Here is a 21,343-nt window from a genome sequence, read left to right on the forward strand (position 1 = left end):
TGCCCTACTTGTGCACTTGCACAGGTAACTTTGGTAGAGATGGTGTGTCCTCCTCCAATGCTTAACACTTTCCCAGTGTGGGGCATGCTGCCAGCCTGATCTGAAGCTCTCCTTGGTCATCTTTCTTCCTTTAGTGTTCAGAGGGGAGGGGAAGAAGTGTCCCCCGTGTTCAAAGTGTTGGCATTGCATTTGGTTACATTTCAATAAAGTGGGATGGGATCCTATAATTGTCTTCTCTCTTACCAGAAACTGCCAGATTTTTGTTTTGTCTTTTCTTTTATTGGCAATGCCCTGGTAATACTAGGTGAGATGTAGACTGCAGAATTTTGTCAGCTCTCAGGTGGCAGAGTTTTGTGTGGTTGGCCATCACTGTGAGGGATAGCTTTTCCACTATATCAAGCTGAGGTTCATGCTGAGAGAATGTCATTAGCCTTCAGGTGTCCCACCTGCTTCTGCTGTGATAGAAGTGCAGAAGGGAGCACAATTCACTGTAGAATGATTTCAAAGCTTTTGCAGAACATAAGTAATTTTCTTTTGTGCAGCTTTTCTGAACTCACTGATAACTTTAAGGGTAAATGTCCCTTAAAATGAATTCTCCCATCCTGACAGTGTTTGTTTTCTGAAGAAGCAACCAGTGATGCTACAGGTAAGTCACTCCTAGCTAAAGCAGATGAGTTTGAGAGACAGATGTACTTTTGTTCCTGTTCAGTTGTGTTACCTTCGTGTTAGATCAATGCAATGTTGCCTGGATTGTAAGGCCTGTAGGCTTGGGCCAGCAAAGCACCACTGCCTGCTCTCATTCCTTTCCTGCTGATTCCATGCACAGAGTAAAAGCGTGGCAGCAAGCACAAAAGGAGGAGGGATCCCGATGGTTTTCTTGGATTGGATGGGTTGAGCTTCCATGGAATGTTCTCAGTGCAAATGCCATGATGTTTCCTTTATGGCTGGTTTTCATCTATGTGATGTGTGACTCATGCTGATGAAGGAGAGCTGTTCCTTGAGGACTAATGCCCCTGAATATCAAGGTTCTTGCCATATTTTTCTGGCAGTGCATGCCTGCCTGAAAAGAAAAGCAAAAGCTTGACATTCAGCGTGCAGGTGGAAGATGATGCAGGGAGAACAGCTCTTCATCAAGGTATATGAGAAATGCTGGGGGGCTGGGAGTGCCCTTTGCTTTTTCAGCCTTCTTGGAGGATTGTCGTACTGGCCTGTGATAAGTTAGAGTCCTTGAACGAAAGAGTCTCTTGTGTTGTTTGGACTCTTTGGAACCTGTTTGCACAAATGTCCAAGTACCTGGGGCTTTGGTTTGTGTTCCCAAGAGGGTGGTGGATTCTGTGTGATCAACATTTTAAGTGCTGTTTTGGGAAAGGTGTTGTGGGCAGGTGTCGTGGTTGAGACAGACAAATGACGTAGATCAAGTTCTTCTAGGATGAAAGTAGTAGATGCCATTTATTGCCACAAGTGCCTTTTTTTACCGTTTTACCAATTCATGTGTCTCTCCACTATTGATTACAAGTTACAGCAGTAAGATCTCATTGGCTAATTTTGCTATCGTCAATGTTACTCTTTTACTCCCTTCTCTCTCACGGGTACATCCCTTCTCTCTCATGGGTACACCTTAATATCTCCAGATACTTCATTACTCCCATCTTTCTCATGAGTAGGCCTTAATAATATCTTCAAGGCTGATCTCTGTTCCCGTGCCCTCTATCAGGGAATCCATGGACCCACCGTAGTCCCCCACAGGCAGGTAGCGTTTCAACCTGCTGTGCTTTTGCTGTGGTAGGCATCTACAAGAGCTTCAGCAACTGTGGATGTGGGCATGGTGTTCATTAATTTTTTAAAGGCAAGATTTGTAATGACATGTAAGGAGAAGGATGTGAGCTTTGGACACTTGACTTCCTCTACCTATACACTTGCACAGGTGGCCTTGGTAGAGATGATGTGTTGCCTTGTCTGTATTAAGTTGTTCTCATATGGCACATACATGCCAAAACCAACACAGCAGCACAGCTTAGGTTCTCTAGAGTAGAAATGTGATGGAAATCCTTGGGAAAGACTATGGTCAATATTATAGGAAGACAAGAATGGGAGATGATGTGCTTGTTTTGAGAACACATGTCCAGAGCAAAGAATTGCGGATGCCTAGAGCAAACCATGAGGCAGGATGTACACGGAGTGTTTGTTTGCAGGATCCTTTTCCAGGCTGCATGAATCTGGAGTTGGAGTCCTTCCTGTTGTTGAGATAGTGTCTGGTATTGAAATGCCCACAATGTCTTTTGAAGTTATGAATATCTCCCACCAGAGACAGTCCCTTGTGCCACTGCTGGCCTGACATAGGCCATGTGTTGGTAAGTGGAGTGAGATGCAGGCTGCTGAATACTGTCTGAGGGATGTTTTCGATCTTGTTTTGGGAAAGGCGTTGTGGGAAGGTGATGCTTCAATCTGCTGTCCTTGCACAGTGCTGGGCATCTACAGGAGCTTTCACAGCCATTGATCTTGCCATGGTGGTTCCTTCTTGCTGCTCAGGCAAGATTTTTAAGGGCACATGAGGAGGCAGGTGTTATTTTTGTGCTCCTGACTTCCCCTACTTGTGCACTTGTACAGTTGGCCTCAGTAGAGATTTGTGTTCTTTCTTCTCTTATATTACACATGGCTCATTCTCATATGTGCATGTACATGGCAAACCATGCAGAGCAGCTCAGCTCTCGTTTTCTATGGTACAATTAGACATAAGTTATGTGGTTTTAACCACATTACATCAAGTTGATATTTTTGATTGCACTTGCACTTTGATATTTTGTAAGGGTTTCTTAAATAATAAAATCTGTGCATACTGGAGTCACAGCTGTCAGAACAGAATATTTAAGAAAAACTCTAATTTGCAGCTCTGTGGTGTTTCCATCTGAGATTGCTGAGAAGACACAAAGTATTCAGGGTGAAGCTCAGGCATCTGGGAAGAGTCTGCCAGACAGTGAATACCTTTGCATCCATCCATATGTTCTTTGTGCCGATCACAAGTGAAGGTGAGGATGTCTAGAGGCCTATGTCATGCTTAGAGTGGGGATTAGGTTTGGGATATGTTCTTGTGGTAGAGCAAGGTCTGGGTATTGTGGCAGTGATGCTCTGAGTGGCACCAAGCAGGGTCTGGGCATGTGTCACTGGGACAGTGACAGTGAGTGGGGAAGAGTGTTGCCTGAGGGAAATGAAAATGCTGGCTGGAACATGGTTTGTGTCATTAGGTGAGGACTGGACAATGTCTGCTTAGCTGGGGATCCCATTTCCCAGGGAACAAGATACAGGATGCCAGTAGAAAACCTTAAGAAGAGGCCTGATGCAGCGCTGCTTGCTTGGGATCATCTCAGGATCTCCAGAATTTCTGCACATCTGACCTCTAGAAGTTCTGGACATCCTTGCACCCTTTTGTCCTCTGTGGTGTTCCCATGTGATGTAAAGACATCTGCCATAGGCTCCTTTAATAATTTGCTCCTGAACGTGGTATGCTGTTGGAGAAACAGAAGGTTTTTGAAACGTGGATCACTTTCCCTTCTCTAAAGCCCCCTTCTGTCATCTTGCTGCTCACCTCCCTTCTTAGGCAGGTGAAGAAGTGTTCTCCACATTGAAAATGTTGCCAAACCTTGTGGTTCAATACAGGGGAATGGGTTCTTCTAGTTTTCTTCTTTCAGCAAAAACGCCTACTCTGTTGGCTTTTCTTCTTTCTTAGTGGCATTGTGTTTGTAACAATGGATGAGATGCATATGTCAGAATTTTCACAGCTGTCTGGTTGCAGAGCTTTGTACCATTTGCCATCAGTGTGGGGGATGGCTTTTCCACTCTCCTGAGCTGAGATTGACATTGACAGAAAGTCCTTGGTGTTCTGTTCTCCTTTCTGCTTCCCATGTGATAAGAAGTGCAGAAGGGAGCACTGTGCACTATCCAGTGAGTCTGAGGCTTTTGTGAAACATAAGTGATTTTTTTCTGTTGATGTTACTCAGAAATGTTAAGGGAAAATGTCCCTTAAAAGTAATTCTCCTGTCCTGAAAACGATTCTTATTCTGAAGAAAAAAACAGTGAAGCTGCAGGTAAATCAAGGATACTTGAAGAAGGTGTGTTCGAGAGACAGATATACTTTTGTTCCTGTTCAGTCATGGTATCTTCATGTTGGGTCAACAGAATGTTACCTGGATTGTAATCCCTGTAGGTTTGGAGCAGTAAAGCACCACTGCCTGCTCTCGTTCTTTTCCTGCTGCTTCCAGGCACAGCATGAGCTGGTGGCAGCAACCATGGATGGTGGAGGGACCCCAGTGTGTTTGTGGAGTGGATGTGTTGGATGTCGAGGGGATGTTCTCAGAGAAAATGTTGTGGTGTTGTCCTGGTGGTACTTGTTTGTCTGTGTGACAGGAGGCTCATGCTGATGAAGGAGAGGTATGCTGTGTGGACTACTGCTCCTGGATACTGAGGTTCTTGCTGTGTTGTTCATGCATTGCATGCCTGCCTGAAAGGAAAAGCAAGAGATTGACTTTTCATTGTGCATGTGGAAAATGAGGCCAGAAGAACAGCTCTGCGTCGAGGTACATAAAGAATGCTGGGGAACTGTGGTTGCCCCATGCCTTTTTAGCCTTCTTGGAGGATTGTTGTGCTGAGCTCTGATGAGTTTGAGTTCCAGAATGAGAGACTCCCCTGCATTGTTTGGATTCATTGAAGCCTGTTTTATTATTTGTCCAGGTACGTTGGGCTTGGGCTTGTGTTTCAGAGTGGGTGGTGGATTCTCTTCTGATGTGGCAGAGCTGTTCTTTGCCAGACGATTGCCTTGCTCTGTTATTTGTTGCATTGTCGAGTGGACTGGAGGCAGAACAGTGTGGTCTTCTTCCAGAAGAGAAGGGAAGGGGAGGTGAAGGGGCAGTCTGTCTGTCTTGCATAGACTGGAGGAAAGCAAGAAGGTTGTTCCCCGTCGAGAGGCGTGGAAGGCATAAGGAAAGGGGAAGGAGAGCTTTTGCCAAAGGCTGTTCCCATGCTTCATGGTAAGTGTGATGTAATCGTGTGGAAAAAAGAATGGGGAAGGAAGCACTAAAGGAAGGAATCTATGGAAGGAAAATTGAAGCATGGGAGAAAGAAAATAGGAAGGGAGGAAGGAAGGGATGATAGAGGAGATTACCAGATTACCTTGTGTCTCCGTAATTAATGGAGTTTAGCAGCATGCAGCAATGTTATCACTGTACAGAGAAAGGTGGTGAGGGAGAGAAAGAAGAGGGAAAGAGGAAGAAAAAAAAAAACAAGGAAGGATGACGTAAGAAAGGAAGGAAGATGACAACGAGGAGAAAGAAAGGAAGAAATCATAAAGGAGCTTACCAGAGTGCAGCGCTGTTATCGCCAGTTGCTGAACTGGCAGTTGCTGAGTCTCTACTTGCTGAATTGAATTCCTCTGACAGCCTCTGTCTTGGTTAGAGGACCGCGCTCCGGCGCTGATATGCCGTAATTAGGGCTGATGTCCCGTAATTAGCACTCAGGGCTACGTCTTTGATTGTCTCCACCGCGGCGTGGGAGTTGACTGTCAAGCTACGAGGGGGTTAAAGAAGAGATAATAATAGAAGAAGTGAAAGGGGAGTATGGAAATGGGATCGGCAGGGAGAAAAGGAGAAGAAGAACGAAGAAAGAAAAGAGGAGGAAAGAGAAGAAAGCAGAGAGAGAAGGAAGACAAAGTAGAAAAAGAAGATGAAAACGTAGGAATGGGAAAAAATACAGTATGAAGAAGAAAGGAAGAGGGAAAGAAAGGTATCTGTTCAAAAAGGAGTGAGCAAGCAAAGAAGAAAGGAAGGATAAAAGGAAGAAACAAGAAAAAGAGGAGAAGGCAATGAAGAGCTGAGAGGGGAACCGAGCAGCGTGAAGGCGATAGTGGGAGCGTGTGCGGCGTCGGAGCAGCACACGGTGTCGCTGCAGGCTCAGAAACGGCGGCCGAGCGGCTCGGCGGCTCCGCCCCGGTGCGGCGGAGAGCCCGGCTGTGAGCGCGGGGGGAGCGGCGCGGGGCGGGCAGGAGAGCCGGTGCGTCCGGGCGGCGGCGGGGAGCCGTGCGGGGCCCGGGCGGGTGGCGGCGGCGGCGGCAGCAGCGATGGGCGTGTGGTGGGGGCCCGTGTTGCGGGCGCTGGTTCTGCAGGCGGCCTGGGTGCTGGGCGGCGGGCAGATGCGGTACTCGGTGCCCGAGGAAGCCAAGGCCGGGACGGTGGTGGGCCGGCTGGCGCAGGACCTGGGCCTGGAGGCGGGCGAGGCGGAGGCGCGGCGGCTGCGGCTGGTGTCGCAGGGCCGGCGGGCGAGCGTGGAGGTGAGCGGGGCGAGCGGGGCGCTGGTGGTGAGCTCGCGGCTGGACCGGGAGGAGCTGTGCGGGAAGAGCGCGCCGTGCGCCCTGCGCCTGGAAGTGCTGGTGGAGCGGCCGCTGCGCGTGTTCCACGTGGAGCTGGAGGTCACCGACATCAACGACAACGCCCCGCTCTTCCCCATCGCCCGGAAAAACCTCAGTTTACCGGAGAACTCGCCTCCGGGGTCTCGGTTTCCGCTGGAGGGCGCGTCGGATGCAGATATCGGAGCCAACGCGCAGCTCTCCTATACCCTCAGCCCCACTGAGAGTTTCGGATTGGAAGTGAAATCCAAAGACGAAAACAAAATGTCCGTAGTCCTTGTATTAACGAAACCGCTGGACCGTGAGACGCTGCCTGTGCACCGGTTGGTGCTGACGGCGAGTGACGGGGGCCGGCCGTCTCTAACGGGCACGATGGAGCTGGTGATCTCAGTGCTGGACGCCAACGACAACGCACCGCAGTTCAACCAGTCCGTGTATAAGGTACAGCTGCCAGAGAGCGCTGCCCCTGGAACTGTGTTTTTCCAGCTAACAGCAACAGACAAAGATGAGGGAATTAATCGGGAGATATATTATTCGTTTAGTGACACGATTTCTGCCCAAGTTCAAGATCTCTTCATTATTGACAGAAAATCCGGTGAAATATGGACTACCGGTGAACTGGATTTCGAGGACGTTCAGTCGTATGACCTGGAGATCGAAGCGAGAGACAAAGGGACGCCCCCGCTGTCGGGTCACTGCAGCGTGGAGCTGGAGGTGCTGGACGTGAACGACAACGCGCCGGAGGTGTGGGTGACGTCGCTGTCGGTGCCGGTGCCGGAGGACGCGGCGGTGGGGACGGTGGTGGCGCTGCTGAGCGTGTCGGACCGGGACTCGGGGGCGAACGGTCGGGTGCGCTGCGCGGTGTGGCCGGCGGCGCCGTTCGGGCTGGTGTCGACGTTCGCGGGGTCGTACTCGCTGGTGCTGCGGGAGGCGCTGGACCGGGAGCGGGTGTCGGAGTACGAGGTGGAGGTGCGGGCGGAGGACGGCGGGTCGCCGTCGCTGCGCGCCCGGCGCGGCGTGCGGGTGCCGGTGTCGGACGTGAACGACAACGCGCCGGCGTTCGCGCAGGCCGTGTTCACGGTGCTGGCGCGGGAGAACAACGCGGCGGGCGCGGAGCTGGCGCGGCTGTGGGCGCGGGACCCGGACGAGGCGGACAACGGGCGCGTGCGGTACTCGGTGTGGGAGGGCGGCGTGGGCGGGGGCGCGTCGGCGGGCGGCGGGTGGCGTCCGGCGTCGAGCTACGTGTCGGTGGACGCGGAGAGCGGGCGCGTGTGGGCGCTGCAGCCGTTGGACTACGAGGAGGTGCAGGTGCTGCAGTTCGAGGTGCGGGCGGTGGACGCGGGGGAGCCGCCGCTGTGCGGCAACGCCACGGTGCAGCTGTTCGTGGTGGACGAGAACGACAACGCGCCGGCGCTGCTGGGGGCTGGCGGCGGCGGCGGGCCGGGGCCCGGGGCGGCGGGGTCGGCGGCGTCGGGGCCGGGCTCGGAGGCGCTGTGGGCGTGGGCGGCGTGGGGGGCGCCGGCGGGGCAGGTGGTGGCGAAGATCCGCGCGGTGGACGCGGACTCGGGCTACAACGCGTGGCTGCGCTACGAGCTGTGGGAGCCGCGTGGGAAGGGCCCGTTCCGCGTGGGGCTGTACAGCGGCGAGGTGAGCACGGCGCGGGCGCTGGAGGAGGCGGACGGCCCGCGGCAGAGGCTGGTGATCGTGGTGCGGGACCACGGGGAGCCGGCGCGCTCGGTCACGGCCACGCTGAGCGTGTCGCTGGTGGAGGGCGCCGAGGCGGCGCTGGCGGCCGCGGGCTCGTCGTCGTCATCAGGGCCCGGGCTGCGTGCGGGGGCGGGCGCGGAAGGCGGCGTGGCCGCGGCAGGAGCGGTGGCGACGACGAACGTGTGGCTGGTGGTGGCCATCTGCGCGGTGTCGAGCCTGTTCCTGCTGGCGGTGGTGCTGTACGGGGCGTCGCGGTGGGCGCCGCGGGCGGGCGTGCTGTCGGGGCCCGGGCCGGCGACGCTGGTGTGCGCCAGCGAAGTGGGGAGCTGGTCGTACTCGCAGCGCCAGAGCCGGAGCCTGTGCGTGGCGGACGGCGCGGGCAAGAGCGACCTGATGGTTTTTAGCCCCAATCTCCCGCCGCCGCCGCCGGGCCCCGCGGCGAAGGAGACGCAGCCGGAGCCGCCCGCTCTCCTGGACACGGTCAGTGGCCCTCCCTGCCTCGCCTCTCCCCCGTTCCCCATCTCCCTATTACTCCTTTAGCCCTTCTCCCTTCTCTCCCCCATATCCCTTCTCTCCTGCTCCCTGGGCAGGTGGTGATGGGAGCCGTGCTGAGCCCCCGGGCCCTGCGGGTAGTGGGTGCTTGGCGGGATGTGAATGGGACGTTTTCATCTGCCTTGGCGTTCTTACTGGAGCCCCTCAGTTCCTGCTTTCTTGGGAGAACTGAATAAAAGTTTTGCCACATCCAAATCAGTTGTGGTTCACAGCTGCACAGCTGTTCTGGTTGCGAGTTGTTCTCCTGTCGAATAAAATCACTGCAGAATGCGGTGGGAGGTACCACGACATGGGCTTTCAAGACTCTTTTGCTTGGTTGTTTGTAGCATTTCCAGCCGAGCTTGCTGAAGGACTGCAAATCACACAGGCTGCGGTGGTGACAGTCCCTCAGGGAATATTTAGTGGTTTTTACCTTTGCTGAATGTTGACCGTGTTGTTATCAGATGTGGTTTCTTCTCTGTTCTCATCTTCTTTCATTTTTCTCTGCAAGAGACTGTAATGGCAGTTGGGACTTCTCACGGATTTTCTTTCTCCATGTCATTTGACCTTACGAATGTCTCCCACCAGTGACAGTCCCTCGTACAGAGGGAGGTGTTTAGAGCTGAAGCATGTTCTTGTGCTGGAAGAGTGTCTGGGTATTTTGGCAGTGATGGCTCTGCATGGCACTGTGTTTAGTCTGGGCATGTGTCATGGGGAGTTTGACCCTGAGCAGGGAAGAATGTTGCCTGAAGGAAGTGGAGATGCTGAGTAGAACAGGGTTTGTGTCATTGGGGAAGAAGCGGAGAACATCAGTGTAGCTGATCTCATTTACCGCGGCACGAAATACGCCAGTAGAAAACTTCAAGAAGTGTCCCTATGCACAGGCAACTTGCCTGGAATCCTCTGAGGACCTCCAGAAGTTCCACATATCTTGACACCCCCATCCATCTCTGTCACAGTCCTGCCAGATGTCATGGCACCTGCCACTTGCCTCTAATCACCTTTTTTCTTTTTTAAATCTGGAATTCTGTTGGTCAGACAGAAGCTTTTCCAAAGTTGGATCATGCTGCTAGGGATCTCTGAAGCTCTCCTCAGTCATCTTCCTGCTCATGTGTCTTGCTAGGGAGGGTCAGACGTGCTCTCCATATTTGAGATGCTGGCAAACCTTGTGCTTCAATACAGTGGGATAGAATCCTTTGGTTTTCTTCTCTCCTCTTACCAAAGCTCCCACTCTCTTGTTTTTTCTTCTCTCACGTTGGCAATGCGTTGGTAACAGTGGATGAGATACAGAGGGCAGAATTTTGGCAGCTCTGAGGTTGCAGAGGATTGGCTGTTTGGCCATAAGTGTGGGGGATGATTTTTTTCCAATACTCTGAGCTGAGGTTGACATTGCGAGAGTATCATTAGGCCTCGGATGTCCCACTTGCTTCTCCTGGAAGAGAACACGTAAGGGAGCATGATGCACTGTAGGATAATTTCAAAGCTTTTGGAGAATATGAGTAAATCTTTTTCTGTCCAACTTCCCCAGAAGATGCTGGTAATATTAATGGAAAGTGTGCCTTGAAGCCACTCTCCTGTTCTGAAAGGTTTCTTTTCTTAACAAGCGAAGACTAATGCAACAGGTAAGTCACTCATATCTGAAGAGGCTGTGATTGAGAGACAGATAAACTTTTGTTGCTGTTTAGTTGAGGTGTTGTTATGTTGGATCGACCAAATGTTGACTGTATTGGACCAGCAAAGCACCACTGCCTGCTCCTGTTCCTGTCCTGCCGCTCCCAGGCACAGCAATGAGCTGGGGGCAGCAAGCACAGATAGAGAAAGGTCTCTAATGGTTTTCCTGGAGTGGATGTGTTGGGTGTCCAGGGAAGCATAGAATCATAGAACGATTTGGGTTGGAATGGACCTTTAAAGGCCATCTAGTCCAACCCCTGCACTGAGGAGGGACATCTTCAACAAGATCAGGTTGCTCGGAGCCCCGTCCAGCCTGGCCCTGAATGTCTCCAGGGATGGGGCATCCACCATCTCTCTGGGCAACCTGGGTGATGTTCCACCATGTTCATGGTAAGGAATGTCTTCCTTATATCTAGTTTAATCTCCTTTTAATTTAGGAACACCACCTCTTGTCCCAGCCCAAGTGCAGGACCTTGCAACTGGCCCTTTTGAACCTCAGGAATTCTGCATGGGGCCACTTTTGGAGCTTGTCCAGGTCCCTCTGAATGACATTCTGTCCCTCAGGCATGTCACCTGCACCACTCAGCTTGGCACCACCTGCAAATGTGCTAAAGGTGCACTCGATCCCATTGTCTATGTCATCAATGAAGACATTAAACAATACTGGGCCCCAGACGGACCCCTGAGGGAAACCACTTGTCACTCATCTCTATATGAACATTGAGCCATTGACCACTACCCTCTGGATGCAATGATTTCCCCATCCATCAAATCCATATCTCTCTAATGTAGAGAGAAGGATGTGGGAGGGAAGGATGTTGTGGGGGATCATTTCAAAGGCCTTACAGAAGCCCAGACTGATGACATCCGTAGGTCTTCTCTTGTCCACTGATGTAATCACTCTATCATAGAAAGCCACTAGTTTGGTCAGGCAGGACTTACCCTTGGTGAAGCCGTGCTGACTGCCTTGAATGCCCTCCCTGTCCTCCATATGCCTCAGCACAGCTTCTAGGAGGATCTGATCCAGTATTTTCCCAGGAACAGAGGTGAGGCTGACAGGTTGCTAGTTTCCAGGATCCTCCTTTCTACCCTTTTTAAAAATGAGTGAAATGTTTCCCTTTTTCCAGTCACCAGGGACTTCACCTGACTGCCACGACTTTTGAAAAATCATGGAGAGTGGTTTGGCAACTACATCAGCCTGTTCCCTCAGGACAATGTTCTTAGTGAAAATGCTGTAGTAGTATCTTTGTGGCTTCTGTTTGGCTGTGTGATGGGTGGCTCCTGTTAAAGAAGGAGAGATATTCCATGGGGATTAATGCCCCTGGGTACAGCAGTACTTACCATGTTTTTCTGGCAGTGCATGCTTGCCTGAAAGGAAAAGCGAGAGCAGGTGGAAAATGAGGCAGAAAAAAAGTATCTTCATCGAGGTATATGAAGACCCAGAAATCTTCAGTTGGAGAAAGAAAACCCAAAAACCTGAAGAAACCCAACCACAAAACAAATTGTCTTACACAGTTGATACCATCCATTCCAGTGCTGTGCTCACCAGAGTTTCAGCTGTTATCCCACAGAATTAAATTGGTGCCCTTGTCATTTAGAGCTGTCCCAACCTCACCTGTAGAAAGAGTATTGCTCCCCAGTGCATAAAATTTCCCTCTGAGGTAGCTGAAGCATTGCAAACCATGAAGGGTCTCCTGTGGAGTCTGGAGGACACTGTCTCTATGACACCATCTGTGTTTTTCTATAGTGCTCTTAGTGATGGGAGGGGTCTACAAAAGCTGGAGTGAGCCCTGAGATGGGAAAGGAAACTGTGGCATGTCATAGAGATGAATGTGGCACTGAGTTGTACCTGGTCCTTTCCTAATGTGAAGGGTGACCTTGAGCAATGGGTAGTCTTGTCTATGGGAACTGAAAATCCTTGGGAAGATCATGGGCTATGTCATAAGACAAGAATTCTTAAGAATGCATGTTTCAGAGTGAGGAACGGAGGATGCCTAGAGGAAGGCACAAGGCAGGATGAGCATGGAGTGTTCTTGCCCAGGATCATTTCCCAGGCTCCAAGGGTCTGGAGCTGGAGTCCTTCTGGATCTTGAGATAGTGTCTGGTAGTGAAATGACCACAATTTCCTTTGAGGTTGTGAACGTCTCCCACCAGAGACAGTCCCTTGTGCTACTGCTTGCCTGATGTAGAAAATGTGTTGGTAAGAGGAGAGGGGATGCAGACTGATGAATGATGTCTGATGAATCACTCATTTTGGGAAAGCTGTTGTGGGAGGGTAGTGCTTCCACTTGCTGTACTTGGGTGATGGTGGGCATCCATAGTGTCTTCTACATCCATTGATGTTACCATGATGATTCCTTGCTCCTCCTCAGGCAGGATTTGTAAGAAGATGTGGTGAAGTGGGTGTGATCTTTGTGCTCTTAACTTCCCCTACTCCTACACTTGCACAGGTGGCCTCAGTAGAGATGGTGTGTCCTGTTGGCACACATAGCTTGTTCTGATATATGCACTTACCCGCCAAACCCTACACAGCAGCACAGCTCTGGTTTCTGTGGTAGGAATTCCCCACCCAGTTGATATTGTGAGTGTGCTTGCACTTTGGCATTGAGTGTGGTTCTCTTGAAGAAAAAAAGCTGTGCAGACTGGGATCAGAGCTGTCACAGTGCTGATCGCAGAATATTATAGAACTCTAATGTGCAGCTCTGTGGTGTTTCCATCTGACATTGCTGAAAATGTGCAAAGCATACATGGTGAAGTTCACACAACTGGGAAGAGCCTGCCAGATGCTGTGTGGTTTTTCAGCCTTCCATGTGCTCTTTGTGCCAATTGTGAGGGCAGGTGAGGATGTGCAAAGGCCTGGATCACACATGAAGAGAGTTTTAGCGCTAGGCATGTTGGGGTTGAGAAATTTTTGAGTATTTTATCAGTGATCCTGTGAGTGGCACCAAGTTGGGCCTGGCCCTGTGTCATGGGGAGAGTGATTTTGAGCATGAAGAGTGATGCCTGTGGGAAATGGAGACACTGGGTAGAACACGGTCCGTGCCATTGGGGAAGAACTGGAGTATGCCTGGTTAGCTGTGGAGATACCATTTCCCATAGCGCAGGGTAGAAGGTGCCAGTAGAAAACCTTGAGAAGAGTTGCAGCACCAGGGGCTGTTCTCTTGGGATCCTCTCAGGACCTCCAGACATTTGACATATTCTCCTTTCCTGTTGTTTTCCCATGTATTACTGCTTTTGAAGGTGTGCCAGATGTGCCTTAAATAACTTCTTTTTGATGTGGAATGTTGTTGGCCAAACGGAAGCATTTTGATATTTGTATCGTTCTGCCAGCCTTCTCTGAATGTCTCCTCAGTCATCTCTCTGGTCTTAGTCTTGCTAGGGAGATGACAAAGTGGTCTCTGTATTCAAGATGTTGGCAAACCTGGAGTTTCAGTACAGTGGAATGAGTTCCTTTTGTTTTCATCTCTTGTCTTAGCAAAAACACCCACCCGTTTGTTTCTTCTCTGACATTGGCAAAGTGTTGGTAAGAGTGGATGAGATACAGATGGTGGAATTTTGGCAGCTGTCGGGTTGTAGATTTTTTGGGGGGCAGTATTCTGTGAGTGTGAGGGACTTTTTTTCCACTATACCAAGCTGAGGCTGACATTGGGGAAAATATGTGTAGCCCTCAGGTGTCCCACTTGCTTCCCCTGTGATCCAAGTGCATAAGAGAGCACTGTTCAGTGTTTTTCAAAGTGCTTGGAGAACATGAGTGATTTTTTTTCTGTCCAGTATGCCCTGAAGTTGCTGATAACATTAAGTGATAATGTAGCTTAAAACCAATTCTCCTGTTGTGAAGGTGTTTCTGTTTCTGAAGAAGCAACCAGTGGTGCTACAGGTAAGTTGCTCATAGGTAAAGCAGATGAGTTTGAGAGACAGATGTTCTTTTGTTCTTATTCAGTCATGGTATCTTTGTGCTGGATCGACAGAATGTTGCCTGGATTGAAATGCCTGTAGATCTGGAGCAGCAAAGCACCGCTGCCTGCTCTTTTTCCTTTCCTACTGCTTCCAGGCAGTGTGAGCTGGTGGAAGCAAGGAGAGATGGAGGAGGGACCTGAATGCTTTTCCTAAAGTAGATGTGTTGGGTGTCCAGAGGATGTTCTCAGTGAAAATGCTGTGGTATTCCCTTGGTGGCTTCTGTTTGGTAGTGTGACATGTGCTTCGTGCTGATGGAGAGCTATTCCATGGGGACTACTGCCCCCCAATACCAAGGTTCTTCCTGCGTTGCTCTGGCAGTGCATGCCTGCCTGAAAGGGGATAGAAGAACTTGACTTTCACAATGCAGGTGGAAAATAAGGAGAGCTCTTCATCGAGATATCTGAAGAGTGCTTGGGAGCTGTACTTGCCCTGTGCTGTTTCAGCCTTCCTGGAGGGTTGTTGTGCTGGGCTGTGATGGGCTTGAGTTTCCCGTCATTCATTGTGAGCATAGTGTAGACATTTGGAAAATATTTTGTAAAAGAAAAAAATAAAAGAGTAAACAGAAATGCAAACAGAAGAGGTAGGGAAGCAAAGAGAGGATACGAAGAAGGATAATGAAGAAGGAACAGAAAAGGAAGTACTCAAGTGAAAAGAGAAAAGACGGAAGACAGGATTGTATGCGAAAAAAGAGCCACCAAGCAAGGAAGAAAGTAAAAGACAGGAAGAAAAAGAGGAAAAGAATAAAGACTAAAGAAAAAAAATAAAAGAAGGCAAGGAAGAGGTGAGAGAAGAGCACGAGGGCGATTGTGAGAGGATGTGCGGCGGCGGAGCAGCACACGGTGTCGCTGCAGGCTCAGAAACGGCGGCCGAGCGGCTCGGCGGCTCCGCCCCGGTGCGGCGGAGAGCCCGGCAGTGAGCGCGGGGGGGCGGCGCCGGGCGGGCAGGAGAGCCGGTGCGTCCGGGCGGCGGCGGGGAGCCGTGCGGGGCCCGGGCGGGTGGCGGCGGCGGCGGTGGCGGCGATGGGCATTTGGTGGGGGCCCGCATTGCGGGTGCTGGTGCTGCAGGCGGCCTGGGTGCTGGGCGGCGGGCAGGTGCGGTACTCGGTGCCCGAGGAAGCCAAGGCCGGGACGGTGGTGGGCCGGCTGGCGCAGGACCTGGGCCTGGAGGCGGGCGAGGCGGAGGCGCGGCGGCTGCGGCTGGTGTCGCAGGGCCGGCGGGCGAGCGTGGAGGTGAGCGGGGCGAGCGGGGCGCTGGTGGTGAGCTCGCGGCTGGACCGGGAGGAGCTGTGCGGGAAGAGCGCGCCGTGCGCCCTGCGCCTGGAGGTGCTGGTGGAGCGGCCGCTGCGCGTGTTCCACGTGGAGCTGGAGGTCACCGACATCAACGACAACGCCCCGCTCTTCCCCGCAGCCCGGAAAAACCTCAGTTTATCGGAAAACATTCCTCCCGGGTCTCGGTTTCCGCTGGAGGGCGCGTCGGATGCAGATATCGGAGCCAACGCGCAGCTCTCCTATACCCTCAGCCCTACCGAGCACTTTACACTAGATGTTAAATCCTCTGATGATAATAGGAAATCCCTATTCCTGGTGCTCGCGAAATCTCTGGACCGTGAGACGCTGCCTGTGTACCGGTTGGTGCTGACGGCGAGTGACGGAGGCCGGCCGTCTCTTATGGGAACGATGGAGCTGGTGATCTCGGTGCTGGACGTGAACGACAACGCGCCCCAGTTCAACCAGTCAGTGTATAAAGTGCAGCTGCCGGAGAGCGCTGTAGAGGGGACGCTGGTGGCACGAGTGAACGCCACGGATCCGGACGAAGGTCTCAATAAAGAGTTTTCTTACAGCATCGTCAGTTCGGTTCCTGCTGGTAACAGAGATCTGTTCAGCATTGATCAGAAGACGGGCGAGATCAGACTGACGGGTCATTTAGATTTTGAAGCTGTCCATTTACACGAGTTGCAAATCGAAGCGAGAGACAAAGGGACGCCCCCGCTGTCGGGTCACTGCAGCGTGGAGCTGGAGGTGCTGGACGTGAACGACAACGCGCCGGAGGTGTGGGTGACGTCGCTGTCGGTGCCGGTGCCGGAGGACGCGGCGGTGGGGACGGTGGTGGCGCTGCTGAGCGTGTCGGACCGGGACTCGGGGGCGAACGGTCGGGTGCGCTGCGCGGTGTGGCCGGCGGCGCCGTTCGGGCTGGTGTCGACGTTCGCGGGGTCGTACTCGCTGGTGCTGCGGGAGGCGCTGGACCGGGAGCGGGTGTCGGAGTACGAGGTGGAGGTGCGGGCGGAGGACGGCGGGTCGCCGTCGCTGCGCGCCCGGCGCGGCGTGCGGGTGCCGGTGTCGGACGTGAACGACAACGCGCCGGCGTTCGCGCAGGCCGTGTACACGGTGCTGGCGCGGGAGAACAACGCGGCGGGCGCGGAGCTGGCGCGGCTGTGGGCGCGGGACCCGGACGAGGCGGACAACGGGCGCGTGCGGTACTCGGTGTGGGAGGGCGGCGTGGGCGGGGGCGCGTCGGCGGGCGGCGGGTGGCGTCCGGCGTCGAGCTACGTGTCGGTGGACGCGGAGAGCGGGCGCGTGTGGGCGCTGCAGCCGTTGGACTACGAGGAGGTGCAGGTGCTGCAGTTCGAGGTGCGGGCGGTGGACGCGGGGGAGCCGCCGCTGTGCGGCAACGCCACGGTGCAGCTGTTCGTGGTGGACGAGAACGACAACGCGCCGGCGCTGCTGGGGGCTGGCGGCGGCGGCGGGCTGGGGCCCGGGGCGGCGGGCTCGGCGGCGTCGGGGCCGGGCTCGGAGGCGCTGTGGGCGTGGGCGGCGTGGGGGGCGCCGGCGGGGCAGGTGGTGGCGAAGATCCGCGCGGTGGACGCGGACTCGGGCTACAACGCGTGGCTGCGCTACGAGCTGTGGGAGCCGCGTGGGAAGGGCCCGTTCCGCGTGGGGCTGTACAGTGGCGAGGTGAGCACGGCGCGGGCGCTGGAGGAGGCGGACGGCCCGCGGCAGAGGCTGGTGATTGTGGTGCGGGACCACGGGGAGCCGGCGCGCTCGGCCACGGCCACGCTGAGCGTGTCGCTGGTAGAGGGCGCCGAGGCGGCGCTGGCGGCCGCAGGCTCGTCGTCGTCATCAGGGCCGGGCGCGGAAGGCGGCGCGGCCGCCGCTGGAGCGGCGACGACGACGAACGTGTGGCTGGTGGTGGCCATCTGCGCGGTGTCGAGCCTGTTCCTTCTGGCGGTGGTGCTGTACGGGGCGTCGCGGTGGGCGCCGCGGGCGGGCGTGCTGTCGGGGCCCGGGCCGGCGACGCTGGTGTGCGCCAGCGAAGTGGGGAGCTGGTCGTACTCGCAGCGCCAGAGCCGGAGCCTGTGCGTGGCGGACGGCGCGGGCAAGAGCGACCTGATGGTTTTCAGCCCCAACTTCCCGCCGCCTCCCGCCCCCGCGGCGAAGGAGACGCAGCCGGAGCCGCCCGCTCTCCCGGACACGGTCAGTGGCCCTCTCTGCCTCGCCTCTTGCCCCTTGCCTGACTCCCTGTTTTCCCTCTAGTCCTTCTTCACTTTCTCGCTCTTCTTTCCTCCGTGTCCCTTCTCTCTCGCTCCCTGGGAAAGCGGTGATGGGAGCCGTGCTGAGCCCCCGGTGCCCTTGGGTGGTGGGTGCTTGGCAGGTGCTTAAGGATGTGAACGGGACCTTTGCATCAGCCTTGGCGTCCTTGCCGGAGCCCCTCAGCCCTTGCTGTGTGGGAGAACTAAGGAAAGGTGTTGCCTCAGCCAGAAGCAGTTATATTTCCCGGCTACACATTGCTGTTCTGGGTGGGAGTTGTCCTGCCGGTGAATAAAATCACTGCGGAATGCCGTGAGGTGCCACGCGATGCCATGCGGTGAGGCTTTCGAGACACTCTTGCTTGGTTGTGTGTAGCATTTCCAGCCGAGCTTGCTGGAAGAATACAAGTCACGCCGTCTGCGGTGGTGACAGTCCCCCAGGCACTTTTTCCGACTTTACTACTCTTGCTGACTCGGCAGGCAAGAAGGACTTTTATTGGTTTATTTTTGCCACTTTTTAATTTATACATGTAGAACCAAAAAGTACTCAGGTAGAGGAATGGAAACCAAGGTAGGAGTTAGAAATTGGCCTTTGCTTTTCCTTCTTTTTTGTTTTTCCTCCCCTCTTCCCCTCTCCATTTGTGTGCTTTGTGTTCTTGACTGGACAGTTGTGATTGGGTGCTGGCCTTTTTTGATGCTTTTTAAATATTTGCACAGCAGCGGTGCTCTAATAAATCCCTGGGATTTCTCATTTCAGCAACAAAAAACATCTCAACCAAATTCTCCTACACAATTGATATAATTCCTTATATTGGTGTGTTCATCAGGATTTGGGTTGTTCTCACATTATGAATTCGGAGCTCATTGCCATTAGATCAGTCCTAATATCACCTTTGGAAAGAGTATCGTTCCCAGGTCTGAAACAGTTCCATCTGAGATAAAGGCATTGCCCAACATGAAGAATCAGTTCCAGAGCATCTGCCGGCACCATGTACATGGTGACATCTGTACGGTTTTTTATGGTGCTGTCATTGATGGGAAGGTTCTACAAAAGCCAGGGTGAGCTGGGAAATGAAACTGTGGCATGTCACAGAGGTGAATGTGGCAGTGGCACTGAGTAGGGCCTGGACATGTCCTGATGTGAATGGTGACCTTGAGCAGTGGGAAGACTTGTTTATAGTAGCTGGAAATCCTTGGGAAGACCACAGGCCATGTCATACAATGACAAGAATGGGAGATAATCTGCTTATCTTGAGAACACAAGTTCCAGAGTGGTGAATGGAGGATACCTAGAGGAAAGCACGAGGCAGGTTTGGCACAAGGTCTTCTTGCCCAAGATCCACCACCAGACTTTATGGATCTGGTGCTGAAGGCCTTTCTGATCATGAGATTATGTGCTATTGAAATGCCCACAGTTGTCTTTGAAGTTATGAGTATCTCCCACCAGAGACAGTCCCTTGTGCTGCTGCCTGCCTGCCATAGCCAATGTGTTGCTCAGAGTGGTGAGATGCAGACTGCTGAATAGTGTCTGATGGACTTTTTCCATCTAGTTTTGGGAGAGGCATTATGGGAGGGTAGCGGTTCAGTCTGCTGTCCTTGCAGTGCTGCGCATCTGCGGGAGGTTCCACAGACATTTATCTTGCTATGATGGCTCCTTTCTCCTCTTCAGGCAGGATTTTTAAGGGCACATGAGGAGTTTGGTGTGATCCTTGTGCTCCTGACTTCCCCTACTTGTGCACTTGCACAGTTGTCCTCAGTAGAGATGGTGTACCCTATTACACATGGCTTGTTCTGATATGTGCATGTACATGCCAAGCCCTGCAGAGCAGCCCAGCTGTGGTTCTCTGTGGTATAAATTTTCCCACCCAGTTGATACTGGTGTGTTCTTTTTAAATAATAAAATCTGTGCAGACTGGGATTTGAGCTGTCACAACTCTAATCACAGAATCTTGAAGAACTGTAACATGCAGTGCTATGGTGTTTCCATCTGAAGTTGTTGAGAAGACACAAAGTATGCAGGATGAAGCTCAGGCACCTGGGAAGAGTCTGCCAGACAGTGAATATCTTTGCATCCATCTATATGTTCTTTGTGCTGATCGTGAGGGAAGGTGAGGATGTCCAGAGGCCTGGGTCATGCTCAGAGTGGGGATTAAGGTTGGGGCATGTTCTTGTGGTAGAGCAAGGTCTGGGTATTGTGGCAGTGATGCTCTGAGTGACACCAGGTAGGGCCTGGGCATGTGTCACTGGGAGAGTGACAGTGAGTGGGGAAGAGTGTTGCCTGAGTGAAATGGAGATGCTGGGTAGAACACGGTCTGTGTCACTGCAGAAGCAGTGGATAATGTCTGCTTAGATGGAAATATTTCCCATGGTGTAGGATAGAGGATGCCAGTAGAAGACCTCGAGAAGATTCCCAGCACACAGTGCTGCTTTCCCATGCACCGCTCAGGACCTCCAGAAGTTCTGCAAATCCTCATACTCTTTTGTCTTCCGTAGTATTCCTCTGTGATGTGAAGACATCTGCCACAGGCTCCTTTAGTAATTTTCTCCTGAACATAGTATGCTGTTGGTCAAACAGAAGTTTTTTGAAATGTGGATCACTTTGACTTCTCTAAAGCCCTCCTTGGTCACATCTCTTCTCATCTCCCCTGCTAGGCAAGGGAAGAAGTGCTCTCAACATTTAAGATGTTGGCAAACCTTGGGTTTCAATATGCATGGAATGGGTTCTTTTAGTTTTCTTCTCTCAGCAAAATCTCCCACCCTTATGGTTTTTCTTGTCTCACATTGACATTGTGTTTGTAACAGCGGATGAGATGCATGTGTCAGAATTTTCACAGCTGTCTGGTTGCAGAGTTTTGGACCAATTGCCATCAGTGTGGGGGATGGCTTTTCCACTCCCCTGAATTGAGGTTGATGTTGTGAGAACGTCCTTAGCTTTCAGGTCTCCCTTCTGCTTTCCCTGTGATAGAAGTGCATAAGAGAGCACTGTGCACTGTCCGGTAATTCTGAGGCTTTTGCAGGGTGTGTGAGTTCTTTCTGTTGAGGTTCTACATAAATGTTAAGGGAAAATGTCCCTTAGAAGCAATTATTGTGTCCTGAAAATGTTTCTTATTCTGAAGAAGGAACCAGCAATGCTACAGGTAAGACTATGATACTTAAAGAAGGTGTGTTTGAGAGATAGATGTGGTTTGTTCTTGCTCAGTCATGGAATCTTTATTTTTTTATCATTGGAATGTTCCCTGGATAGTAATGCCTGTAGTTTTGGAGTAGCAAAGCACCACTGCCTGCTCTCATTCCCTTCCTGTTTCTTCCAGGCACAGTGTGAGCTGGCAGCAGCAATTATGGATAGAGGAAGGACCCCAGTGAGTTTGCAGAGTGGATGTGTTGGGTGTCAAGGGCATGTTCTCAGTGAAAATGTCGTGGTGTTACCTTGGTGGTGTTTGTTTGGCTGTGTGACAGATAGGTCATGCTGATGAAAGAGAGGTATTCCGTGGGGGCTACTGCTCCTGGATACTGAGGTTCTTGGTGTGTTGTTCCTGCATTGCATGTCTGCCTGAAAGGGAAAG

General features: G+C 52.6%; 2 protein-coding genes across 2 annotated transcripts; both read left to right on the forward strand.

Moving 5' to 3' along the window:
* The first annotated feature begins 6,106 nt into the window (after positions 1–6,106).
* LOC135993756 (protocadherin alpha-2-like) lies at positions 6,107–8,638 on the forward strand. Its single transcript, XM_065643811.1, has one exon. It carries the CDS (start codon positions 6,107–6,109, stop codon positions 8,636–8,638), a length of 2,532 nt encoding a protein of 843 aa, XP_065499883.1.
* Positions 8,639–15,276: 6,638 nt separating this feature from the next.
* Positions 15,277–17,787, forward strand: LOC135993757 (protocadherin alpha-3-like). The gene has a single exon (XM_065643812.1). The coding sequence runs from the start codon at positions 15,277–15,279 to the stop codon at positions 17,785–17,787; it is 2,511 nt and encodes an 836-aa protein (XP_065499884.1).
* The last annotated feature ends 3,556 nt before the right edge of the window (positions 17,788–21,343 follow it).

This window comes from Caloenas nicobarica, chromosome 13, assembly GCF_036013445.1.
Source record: "Caloenas nicobarica isolate bCalNic1 chromosome 13, bCalNic1.hap1, whole genome shotgun sequence".
NCBI classification, from domain to species: Eukaryota; Metazoa; Chordata; class Aves; order Columbiformes; family Columbidae; genus Caloenas; species Caloenas nicobarica.

Coding starts and splice junctions, on each gene's coding strand:
- LOC135993756 (XM_065643811.1), top strand. CDS start 6,107: ATGGGCGTGTGGTGGGGGCCCGTGTTGCGGGCGCTGGTTCTGCAGGCG.
- LOC135993757 (XM_065643812.1), top strand. CDS start 15,277: ATGGGCATTTGGTGGGGGCCCGCATTGCGGGTGCTGGTGCTGCAGGCG.